At 53.6% G+C, this 12,615-nt stretch overlaps 2 protein-coding genes across 2 annotated transcripts in view; both read right to left on the reverse strand.

Moving 5' to 3' along the window:
- TIMP2 (TIMP metallopeptidase inhibitor 2) overlaps window positions 1–12,615 on the reverse strand; it is a 44,694-nt gene that overhangs the window by 21,611 nt on the left and 10,468 nt on the right. The gene's annotated exons all lie outside the window — the stretch shown is intronic.
- Window positions 747–3,536, reverse strand: CEP295NL (CEP295 N-terminal like). The gene has a single exon (XM_019735657.3). The coding sequence runs from the start codon at window positions 3,190–3,192 to the stop codon at window positions 1,273–1,275; it is 1,920 nt and encodes a 639-aa protein (XP_019591216.3). The 5' UTR covers window positions 3,193–3,536; the 3' UTR covers window positions 747–1,272.

Below are 12,615 nucleotides of genomic sequence, written 5' to 3' on the forward strand. Positions count from 1 at the left end.
TGTTTAGTGTGTGTGTGTATCTATCTATCTATAGATAATGAGATGCAGGGGCAAACCCCACGGTCAGCAGGCATAGAGCTAAGGGGGAACCATGCACAGAAAAGGGAAGCAACACAGACAGAAGCTGGTTTCCAGGAAACATTCCCGATCTTGGGTTTGTGTGATGAGCTCACAGGTGTTCATTTTGTTGTTTACAAAGTAATACACAAGATTAAAAGGATCGTTCTTGACTGAGGTGGCTGGGCCAACTCCGTGTATCTAAGGTCCTTGGAAGGCGGGGGGAGAGATCATCTCCTTGATACACTAGTCCAGGGGTCAGCTAACCATGCCTCAGGGCCAAGTCCAGCCTCCAACTATTTTTACAAATAAAGTCTTATTGGAACTCGGCCATAGCCATTTATTGTGTTGTCTACGCAGGGGTGAGTAGTTGCCACCGAGACTGTAGCCCGCAAAGCTAAAATATCTACTATGTGGCACTTTGCAGAAAAGGTTTGTCTATCTCTGTCCCAGTCCCTGAGGACGCAATTGGCAGATAAAACCGTATCCAGTGTGGGGTCTCCATGGCTGCCGAGGCTGCTGGGTCAGAGGTAAAGCTGGAGGTGGGAAACTCTCCAGACACCCAGGTCCCCCGTGACGGCCAGTCCCAGAGGGCTAGGTGGCTGGGAACAATTTCCCTCCTCTCTCTCCCTCTCCCATCCTCCCCCCTTCCCATTTTCTTTCTCTCTCTCTTTCCCCTTTTTCCCTCCCTCTTTTCCCTCCTCCTTTCTCCTCTACTTATTAATATTAAAGTTACAAGAATGTTACTAAGTGATGTCTTATGAAATGATGTGATTTTGTTGGTTTGAAAGACCAGGAAAAGGTTTGTTAAGTCAATGCCTCACCCAGTGGCTAAACAACAGATGAGGTATCTTTTGAAACTGTGCCTGTCTGACCTTGGATGTCCCTGAAAGTCCAGTGTTCATTTGCTTAAGACATCTGAAGTGCTGACTTTACCTGGACTTCCGGTGTGTGCACATGAAAACAGCCGCAGCTCTGGGACCCACCTCAGTGCTGCACTGGCCAGTCCCGTCACCACACCCACCTGGGTTCCTGCTCTGTGCTCAGGAGACTTCCAGAGCAGGGCTTCGTTTTAAACGCAAGGTTAGGGAATGAGTGAAGGGGCCTATCACTTCCTGAGCAGACGAAGCAAACACGGGTCTCAGACTTAGGTACCAGTGCTGGCATCACGCCCAGACATCAGTGATATGTTTATCGTGGGTGGGACTCGCGCTTTTAACATATTCTCTGAAACTCTTGCAAGCGCTTCCGGGCTTCTTCAAGAAACTGCTTGTGCAACATGTTTTGCTCTAAAATGTGCTGTTGAAGGTCACGGATCATGTGGCTGTGCCCATCCTCATCAAGGTCATAGATGTCATCGTCATCGATGATGCTGGTGGCCCGGGGGGGAGTGGGACTGAGCTCACATCCTCCGTCCTCGTCCTGGTCTCGAGAGGAGGAGGCTGTGAGATGAGCCAGACGCGCTCTTGTCTGTCCCCCCCTCTCCTCTCCTAGCTCGGGCTGGTAGCAGGCCTCCAAGCTCAAGCTCGTCGCTGGCTGTTGGGTTTGTTCAGGGAACTCCAGCTGCATTAGTCTTCTCTGCTCCATCTCCATTTTCTGCTTTTGCCTGGATGCCATCGAGCCAGCTCTGTCTGCTTGTTCTTGTGGGTGGAGCGGGAGGGAGAGCGTGTCCAGCCCTGGCACTTCCTGTCCGGACTCTGGGCTGCTCGAGACCAGAGGCTCCTCACTGATAAATGTTCCTGCCTCCGAAGACGACAGTGGACTCTCGTTCTTGAACCTGGCCTTGACCGCCCTCCGATATTTCTGGTTCTCAGGCTTGCTCAGAAGATTTTGCAGGTCGGTTATGGGCGATGTCTGGTGGGCGCCCCCCTCCGCTGGACTCATGGCTTCCCCTGCAGGCACCATTGCCGTTTCCGCATCGAGTACCGTCTTCTCTCTCCAGGACTCAGCTCTTTGTCTGTGCATCTCTGAGAAGCCCTGTTCTTCGCTGGGGTTCTGCTGCATCCCCGGCCTGGATTCAAGGTACAAGCTCAGGTGTCTTTTCAGCTTTCTGTTTGTGTTAAATAACTCCTCGAAGGCCAACTCCAGCTCTCGCTGCCACCTGCTCTTGTCACTGCGCTGGCACGGAGATGCCTGGGGTGCGGGTTCCCTTTCTCGGGTGGAGCCGACTGGCCACAGCTGTTCCAGGTCATCCTCTTGGCCCTTGGGACTCTGATCCAGAAAGTTGTTTTTCAGGCCTTGAACAAGACAAGCAGTACTCCTGTCCTGCTGCCTCCTCCTGTCCCAGGTGACGTCTTTCTCCCTTTCCTCCGGGATCGCAGTCTCCCCTGCAGCAGCCCAGAGCTTTCCCACATCCAGGCCTCCTCTCACCTGAGGATCAGTGGCACGGCGGCCACTGCTGGTCTTCCTTGAAGGCCCTTGCTTCTTCTTATTCTTCTCAGGGAGGCTCGGGGGAAGATATGGCGGGCCGGCGGCTTTGCCAGCCCCCTTCTTCTCGGCACCCAATGCTCTCTTCTGGGACTTGGTGTCCCAGGGCTGCAGTCTGACCGGGTCTCTTTGGTAACTCTTGTCTTCCCTGCAGGCTGCTGTCGGCTTCCTGCTGGCCCTTGGCGGCCAGGCTGCTCCTCGCCAGGCCAGCCCCTTTGAGTCAGGTTTGGGTTCCTTGGCCCATCCTCCTCCCATATTTAACAGATGTGTGAAACACAGCCTTCCCAGGCCTTGGACTTGTTGGTTTGGGGCCTCCTGCCACTCCACCCTCGACTCCTTGGCCACACGCTGGAGTGGGTGGCTTTTCCACTGCTTGAGGTCTTGTCTTCTCTGCAAAGGAAGGTCTCCTTTCTCTCTGACTTGTAGCAATGTGTGTTTCTGCCTCAAAAGCAAAGCTACATCATCGGGACCGGGAATCCAGGGAACAGCTCTCCCTGCGTTTCTTTTCCTGTTGGAGACCTTGGCAGACATGGCTTCGGAGGGAGGCTGGTGGGAGCCGAGGGCACAGGATGGAGGCCGAGGAGCCACAGATGCACAGCTACCCACGTGAAGCACAAGGGCACGAGGACACACGCCGCGGCCCGGAGAGTGAGCAAGGCCCTGGAGACAAGGCACAGGGGCCCTGACTGGGGAGACACACTCAGACATGTCCCTCCAGCTCTCCCTCCACACCTCCCAGCCAGGCCCATCCTGTCTCCCAATTTCTGTCTCGCACAGATCCCGTAGGGCAGCTGTTTTTAAGGGGGTGTGTTTTGCTTCCCAGGGAATACGTGGCAATGTCTGGAGACATTTTTCATTGTCACAACTAGAGGGAGGTGCTATCGGCTTCTCGTGGGTGGAGGCCAGGGACGCTGCGACCACCAGAGCGAACCAGCTCCAACGTCAATAGGGCCAAGGCTGAGATGTAACAGGATTGAGGTGGGGGTGGATGCAAACCACCGGCCCTCTGGAGGGAGAGCTATTATACTTATAAATGCAAGGAGGAAGGGGTGGGGCAAGAGGAGCCTGAGGGGGGGGAAGGGAGAGGGAGGGGGGAGGGAGGGAGGGGGAGGGAAGGAGGGAGGGGAGGAGGGAGGGAGAGAGGGAGGGAGGGAGAGAGAACATGCATTGTCTGGAACTAGAATCTAATGCAATCTCATTAGAAGGGCGGCTAAGCTGCCGTTACTTCTTTTTCATGATTCCCAGCTCCTCCCTCGTGTAATTATCAGAGGGGACCTGGCATCAGAAGGGGGCCCCCTCCTGTGCTCTGACAGGGAAGGAGGTGTGTTTACACCAGACAGTGTGGAGTCACATCTATCGCCACTTGCAGCCAGGAGCTGCGTCCTGGACAGCTGCAGTCTGTACAGGTGACCCTCAGCTGCCCCTTCCTGGCTCTCATTTCGGTCTGTGTGGAGCCAGGCTGAGCACCTGGAGCCCAGAGTACTGGTGACAGTCACAAACAGCTCGTCCACTACGGAACTGCTATGCTAATCGTGCAGCCCCCCTCCAGGCACTTCTTCACAGTAACCTTAGACGGAGGTAAGGAGCTATGGTCACCTGGGGGTGGGGGTCACAGGTGGGGAAACTGAGGCAGGAAGTGATTAAGAAGAACCTAGACCTGGGTCACACGAATGGCAGGCGGCAGAGCAGGCCCGCTGCTGCTTGGGTCAACCACAGTGACCCACCAACCTCAGCTGGTCACACTGCCGCTGGCTTTTGGTAAACTTGACCATGCAGTTATACACTTAGAGCAGTGGTTAATGTTATATTCTAGCAGTCTGCCCACTACCATCATGAGCAAGAGGAAAAGAGAAAGTAGATACATTAAATGCAACGACTGAGATTGTGGGCAAAAGGTGCCACGGCAATTCCGTGGGGGAAAGTAGGATTGTTTTCCCCCAACTAATAGTGCCGGGACAGTTGGATAACCACATACAAAAAAGGATGAATTTCATCCCTTATCATATACAAAATTACACACCATATGCAAAAATTAACTCCACATGGACCGCAGACATCACTGGAAGGTCAAAAACTATAACCACCTATTAAGAAACAGAGGTGTATCTTCATGACCTTCCGGGAGGCAGAGATTTCTTAGCTACAACCCCGAAAGCACAGGCAATAAAAGAAACTGATACACTGAGCATCATCAACACTAAAAACCTTTGTGCTTCAAAAGACATCATTACTAAGTGAAAACACAAGGCAGAGACTGGAAGGAAATACCTGGACATCATACATGCAACAAAAGACTTGAATCCAAGAAAACATAAACAACTCTTACAACTCAATCACAAGACAAATCATCCAATTTAAAAACGGGCGAAAGTTTGGAATAGGCCTTCACCGAAGAAGGTATATGTACGGCTGACAAAGCACAGGAAGCTGTTCAAAGCCAACAGTCATCGGGGAAATGCAAACTGAAGCTACAAGGAGACACCACGTCACCCCCACTAGGACGGCCAACAGGAAAAAGACACTGACAAGAGTTGGTGAGGACATGGAAAGATTGGAACCCTCACACACAGCTGGTGGGAACACAAAATAGTGTGGCCACTTTGGAAAAGACTTTGGCTGTTTTTTGGGTATTTTTTACGTAGGACCCGGCAATTCCACTCTTAAGCATATGCCCTGCAGAGATGAAAGCACGTGCCACACAAAGCAATGGAAGCACAGAGGAAGTGAATGAATTTCCCAGCTCACACCGAGATGGGTTTGAATCTGGATCTCAAATGCCAAAAGACTGAGCTTTTCCCACCACTGGGAATGGCCATAGGGGTGTCCAAACAGGTGGGGAGAGATCTGAGTAGCTGTGAATGTCTCTTAGTCTGTCTTGGAAGATACAAACACAGAATGGGGCAAACCACACCCCAAGATCGATTGCTGGGCCCGGAGCCACTGGCTCACACCCCCTGACAACCAGCAATGATTAGTAAAACCTCTCCCACTCCCTACACCCGGAGCCGGGCCCACTGGGGCGGGTACCCCAGTGCTGCTAAGTGGGTTTTCCTGGAGACACGCAAATGGATGAAAACTTAAGGCAAATGACAGTCAGCTCCACAGCTCAGGCGCTGAAGACCTTGCAACAACTGGGGGACGGCTCCTCGCCCTGCCCAGCCCACCCCTTCCCCGGCTCTTCCATGCTGTCACCTCTAAGCCCCTTTCCACTTGCTGACTTGAGACCCGAGTGTGCTGAGCACCCTGGGCTTCTGATCCGGCTCCCCCCGAGCTGAACAGGCTGCCCTGTGCTGGCTGCCTTCCACCACTCGGGAAAATCACAGCCCCCATCCCCACAGGAGCCCTCATCCCCACAAGAGCCCCACTCAGAGCAGCCGACGGGAAGGTGGGGTGGACACCCGTTGGGCCTCCCACAGTGCCAAGTGGACACTGGGCCTATTCTCCTCTCCCATTCTCCGTGGCCCCAGCTGGCAGAGCCAGCCCCAGGTAGCCACACCCGGGCAGTCGCTCAGACAGCTCTTAGCAGAGGCAGATGCCCTCCCTGGTCACCAGAGAAAGACCCTCCTCGTGGGTAGTGGGGAAGCTCCAGGCCCACTGAGTCCTTCTGCCTTCTCACCGCCCAAAGGAGACTCTAGGGCACCCCTCCCCCCTAAAGAGGAACAGTGACAAATGCCACCATGAGAGGCTGGGAGGCACCCAAACTAGGGTTTCCATGTCACATGGGCCCGAATTCCAGCTGCAGGATAGCAGGTCCTGCAGTCACCCCATACATATGACCAATGGTTCTCTCACGTGTACAACAGGCATCAAGCTGCCCACGCAGGGCCGCTAAGGTATAACATGGCAGAAGCAACGTGTGTGCCACCAAGGCCCTGCCCACGGCCAGTCTGTCTTTATGGGCCTGTCCACCACAGTGGATGGTCACACAGCTAATTAGTGTTGGTGGTGACAAAGACCCACGCCCTCCAGTTGTTGGGGTTTGCCATGATGGTGTTGCTGAATCCCCCCAGAAACCATGACGCCCACCGTGGTGGGGTCAGGAGGATGTGCACAGGCCTTATACACACGATTTCCAAGTAACCAGGGCACAGACGTCATACCCCTTGGAGGACATGGGTCTCATGAGCAAGTCTGCAAGTCTCCAGGGACAAAAGGACTCGAAGCCGCCCCTTCTCAGGTCACGAGCTGGCAGCCATGGTGGTGATGACTCTGACAGCCTCACACACAACACTTTCTTGGTTGGAACCCACCACAGTATATGATCTGCACCCCTGGGGGTGCCCGAGTTCATAGATATTTAACGAAACAAGGTAACGTATGTGAAAAAACAGTAAAACGGGGCTCGTCTGTGGAAGTGACATTGATTACCATGGAGACCTAACTGACGGCACGTGTCTCAGGCTGTTCATACCCTCCACGTATACCCTCATGCTGTCTCGCCATCTCCCCATGGCAGGGGAGCTCCGTTTCTCTCCCCACTTTCTGATGGGGAAACTGAGTCTCAGAGAGGTTAAACAACTCGCCTAAACGTGCTAAGCGGCACGGAGCAGGCAGGTTCCTGACCCCCAGCTCCGACCCTGCAGCTGAGGGCGGTCAGAGCTGGGAGGCAGGACTCCATCCTGAGTGGGGTTTGTCCTCACCTGACCTCGGACCTCCCGTGACTCTGAGAGGCACTTAGCCTCTGGTGCTATGAGAATGGCCTTTGCACCTTCTGCGTACATTTACCTGTGTTCATCGAACGGACCACCTTCCCCTTTCTGTTCAAGTATTTTACATGAACATTGAAAGGCAAGGTCTAGCACAATGTTTCTCGGACCTTATTAAAAGCCAGGTTCTGACTCCACAGGCCTGGGGAAGGCTGAGATTCTGATTTCTAAGGAGCTCCCAGGGGATGTGACGCTGCTGCTCCATGGCCCAGCCCTAGAAATGGTCCCTCCTTGCCGGGCTCCTGCCCCACGGCAGCTGAGCCCCTCAGTCACTCCCTCAGCGCCCCCCCCCACCAGCACTGTGGCTACAGCCTCGGTTCCAGGTCAACGCCTTCTCTGCAACAGCAAGTCCGCGAACATCGCCACCTGCATCACCATCACCTGAGTTGCTCGTTAACATGCAGATTCCAGGGCTCTGCTCCAGACTGACCCCACCCCAGCCTCTGGGGCAAGGGGCCCAGGAAGGAGCTCAGTCACCCATCCCACCAGTCGGGCAGTCCCAGCCTGCAGGCTTGAGGGTGCTCCAGCAGCTCGTGAGCCAGCTCCCCGCACACATCTGGGCACAGCTGCCAGGCTCCTTGCCACCAGATGCCCCCACCCAGGTCCAGCGCCATAACTGCACTCCTGCAGGCTCTTCTTCCTCAAATGGACATGGACACCCCTCCGCCCCACCCCCACCCTGCAGTCCCACCCGCATTTCCCCAGCCCAGGTCTAGCCGGTCACTCCTTCCTGCAAGGACGTCCCCAACCAACCGCTGCAGCAACCAAAAGGAAACTGCTCTGGCCTCGCTCCAAAGTCCCACAGACTCCACACCTGGATGACAAGGTTTAGTGTTTTGTTTTGTTTTTTTTCCTTTGAAACATATAAAAATAGATATAGAAAGGGTTCCAGCAGCTGGCATGGCCAGAGAGAAAACATTTCCTTATAATTAAGGTTTATTCTTTCATATATAAAGTTAATCATTTTTCTGTCTTCTGAGAGTACACAGAATAGATATAATGGACCCTTTCTGGAAAACGCTGGATTATCTTTAAGACCACAATATAGGGAACTGCTACAGGCTTTGAAGCTGTATGAGGAGGAGACATGCATAAGACAAGAGTTCCTCTAAACTAAATGACCCCAGGATAGTATAATGTGGGTTTTTCAAGCCGACTTTTTATAGCTTCCTATGTCCTCCTCCCTGGCTGTGACTTTGTTTGCACGTCTGAAGTAAGAATAAATAGAGTCTGGGGCACAGACAGTCTCTCCCATGAGTCAAGTCGTGAGTGTTGGAACTGAAAGCTTACCAATCCTGGAGGCAGACACCCACAGCACACAATTAATTACCCACGGGGACACACAAAACCATCTGTGGTGCTGGAAGGCGAACCTCCAGCTCAGATTTTTAACAGGCTTGAATACCTGGACGAATCTAACAAGACAAAATGTAATGGAAACACATCTACAACCCATATGTGGGTCCCAAGGTCCAACTGTGCAAGAGCCGAGTGGGGGCCTGCAGTTCCAAGGAAGTAAGGAGACAAGAAGGCTTAACTGGCTGAGCTAGGAGTCGGCCGAGACGTGGCCACCCAAAGAGCTCAGGTGCTCTTTACCTGCGTTGATAGAAATGCCTAGAACAAGCGAGATAATGGTCCCGTCCAGCCCTGAGCTGGTCAGACCTCACCTGGATGTCCCAGACCCTGGTGTGACAGGGCCACGTGGAAAAGCGTGCCAACATCCAAGAAGCACCCCCAGGACGCCCTAAGTCAAACGACATGGCCTGGGAAGCACCTAGAACTATGCCTGGGTCACAGGAAGCCTCAGCAAATGCCTCAGCAGGGCCACGATGTGCAGGCAAAGGATGGAGACCGAGCACGAGGGGCTGACAGTCAGACGCAGGTCTCGGTACCTTTACAAAGGTAAGAGGTGTTGATATCTAGCGACGTCTGATTGGACCACGTCATGGGAAACACGTTTCAAGATCAAACGATTGAAATGCTTAGGAACGAAACCCAGTAAGAAACGTAGACGAAATGAGAACTACAGCTCTACTAAATAGACGGAATCTGAACAACGGAGAAAGACGTGTCTCCCCAGACAGGAATCAGAAAAGGTCGAGTGGTAAGGATGGAGAGGAGGGGCTGCAGCCTCAGAGCTCAGGAGGAGAATGGAAAAAACAAACAAAACCCGTCAAAGGAAGCAAAGTCCTAAGGAACCAAGGAGGGGGGCTTGTGGGTGATAAAAAAGGCTAGGACAGCATTACGTGGTAGTTCAAGAGTATTAACTGTGTGACCTGGTGCAAGTTGCTTAACTCCGGGAGCCTCAGTTTGCTCATCTGTGAAATGAGAATAATAATAGCAACACCCCATGTATGTATATAGGTGCTAGCGCTCATTACCCTTAGAAACACCCAAACGCTTGATGGACAATTTGGGGAAGAGGATAGTACTTACTGTGCGTGTCTCCAGATGACTGAACTAGACCACTGAGAACACATTACAGGAAGGCAGAAGCTGGTCGTGTGGAAAGCAGCACTTTCTACAGGGTTGTCTTGAACTCATTGGGCTGACTCGATAGGTAGTGAGACACTCATCACTGGAGGCATCCAAGCCAAGCCCAGATAAAACAAACATCAGAAACATTTTTACCTCAATTTCTCTGAATTCTAGCCTCTAAAAGTACACTCTATGACACCCAGTGTGCAGCCCATAGCCTCTACTTTTGGCCACCCCATCACTGTCAGCTAAGTTCCAGAGTGGTGGCTCCCGGGTTTTGGACGTGCTGCACTGGAACACGTTGGGGGGGCGGGGGGAAGGTGGTCATGGGAGAAGGTGACTCCCAGCCAGGCCCCTCAGCAGGTTTTTCACCAGCATCCTGGGGTGGGTGGGGCTTGTGACTCTCCTGATGCAGTCAGGACTGGGACAGTTCTAGAAAGCTGAGGTGGGTAGACAGCCAGTCTTGGGGGACAAGCTCAGCCTCCCCAGGTCTCCACTATCTCCTCAACCAGCTTCACAATGACACACATGAGGCACAGACTGTTCCACACTCACGGGAGACACCAGGCTACCGGGTGGGCCGCTCACGGCGCCTTCCTAAATGTCTCTTGACCATGTCAATCACCGGCTTCCCTCAGACCTTATGGGTTCCAAGTCCCCAGCTTAGGTCAGGGGTCTCTACTACAACAGCAGTCTTGCTGCACGATGACCTCTCTGTCAACCCCCACCCCTCCAAGCAGCCACAATCGCCCCCAACTCCGTCCCACCAGCTTCCACTGCCTGTCCTTCCACATCAAAGTGTATACGGAGAGCCCCAAGGAGCAGGGACTTGTAAATCAGCCCTCTGGACGTGTGGCCTAGAGGCCCTGACTGGCCACTTCTAAGGCCCTCTGTGAGCCTCAGCAAACAGACAGGCACAAAGAACACCACCCCCAGACTGGGGGCGGACACAAGAACCCCAGCCCTGGCTGGTCTGCAGGGGGTCTCCAGGGGCCCACTGACCACTGCTGGCTGGAATCGCAACTCCCCACCTCCACCAGCAGCCCAGTGTCTGTCTGCCCAGCTGGTGAACTGTGGCAGGCTGTTGCCACGGGAACGACAGGGCTGCTGTGCTGTGACATCAGAGCAGGGGTGAAGTCAGTGATGAGCCAGCCAGAGAGCGAGCGCCAGTCAGGATACCTGCTCTGGGTCCACCAATCACAAAGGTTCAGCTGAAAGAGCTGGGGTGCTAAGCAGAGGGACAGCCACCGTGCGGGCACTGTGAGGGCACTGGCACGTGCACGCTTCTGCTGTTTACGGAGGCACGTGCCCGCAGTGAGCAAGTCCTCCCTTCTCCAGCAGAACGGCAATGGCCTTCCTCACCAGGGTTTCCCTCTTCTGAGCTGTAGCACTTTAAGGTCATGGCTCCCTGGTGATGCTTGCTACCCCTTCTCCTGTACAGAGGGCATCTGTTCCCGCTCAGGTCAGTGGCTCCTCCAAGGTGCCACTGTCCAGCTAAGCTGACTGGAGGCAGTGGGGGTGGGGTGGGGGAAGGTATCCTGGCCCAGGCCCCCTTTGTCACCCACAAAAGAAGAAACATGCCTGTCTAGGCCTCGGGGCACCCTCCACAAATCAGACCATTAAGAAATGTCATTGGGGGAACATGATGTTGGCCCCAGGGAGTCAAACCAAGCGATCTCAGAGTTGGTTCCTTGAGAGGAGGAAGTCAACAGCAGGACCCTGGCTAAAGCGTGGGGATCTCGGGAAGGTAGTTTCAGAAGACCTGATCCTGGAACAAGAACCCGTCTGGGGGCTGGAAGGACCCTTGGAGAGGTCAGCTGGTCCCTGCCCGGGCACGGGCCAGAAAGAATGCCCCTCACAGGCGACCACCCCATCCACTGTTTGGGTCTCCCTTCTTGGCCCTATAGAAACCAAGTCTCGTGCCTACTCCTTCCCCAGAGAATCCCACTGATGCCTTAGCCTCTCAGCATGGTCTTGTGTACCCAGCCACCAGCAAAAGACAAGTTCGGTGTGGGGTGTGGGGGAGATAACATGGCGACCAACAACTACAGCTTTGATGGCTTTCCACAATGTCCCACCCTCTGCAGCTTGTTTCAGATTGAAAACATTTCTCCCAAGCCCGGGCCCTCCTGATTCTGCCTTAGCGATTCCCAAAGCACAGCTCCCATCCTCCGCATTGACCGGCTCTGCTCAACTGTCCCTTGTCCCCAGGTGCCACCACTGACGCAGGACCAACCCAGCCCGAAACATCCAAGCCATACTGCTGCTGACTACAATGAGACCCATACTGGAGCAAACTAACTTTAAAAATGACGCATACCATTCACGTTCTTCACAGAAAAACTAGAAAACATACACTTGCAAAAGAAAGTCTAATTTCCCCTCATTTATCTGAGCATCTTCCATGGCAAGAAAAAAATCCCACACCATTTGGTCTGGCAGGGCATCCAAAGCAATGATTTCTTTGACCCCTCCCCTGCGGCTGTCGTGTATACAGGTGTTTCTAACACATCCCTACGATAAACAAGGCTGAGCCGAACAGCCTGTGACTAAATGCTTGTGTGTGTCCTTAATTATTTTCCTCAGAAAAAATTCCTAGATGTAGAGTTGCTTGATCAAAGGGGAGACTTAGCGTTAAAGCCCTTGAGTGGCACTGCCAAAATGCCCTTCTAAACCCTTGGGTTCAGACAAAACATACCTGTCATCAAGCCCTTCCAAGGACAACAAGTCCTTTGGCCAGATGGAACGGAGCGACGGGAAGTCCAGAACTGTGACGTCCAACCTCATTGGCAGAGACCGAGCCAACTCCTGACACTCCTGGCACCGCCCTTCAGCTGCATGACCTTGGGCAAATCATCAAGGGCTTCCCGTCCAGGTCCAGACAGGAGAGGGAGGACCCCTGCCTCACCTGCCTCCCTGAGTCCTTGTGAAGTCCTTTTGCACTGAA

Source organism: Rhinolophus sinicus, chromosome 12, assembly GCF_057876585.1.
Source record: "Rhinolophus sinicus isolate RSI-liver-muscle chromosome 12, RSI-T2T, whole genome shotgun sequence".
Classification (NCBI taxonomy): Eukaryota; Metazoa; Chordata; class Mammalia; order Chiroptera; family Rhinolophidae; genus Rhinolophus; species Rhinolophus sinicus.

Excerpts from the sequence above, each read along its gene's own strand:
- CEP295NL (XM_019735657.3), bottom strand. The coding sequence starts at position 3,192 with ATGTCTGAGTGTGTCTCCCCAGTCAGGGCCCCTGTGCCTTGTCTCCAG.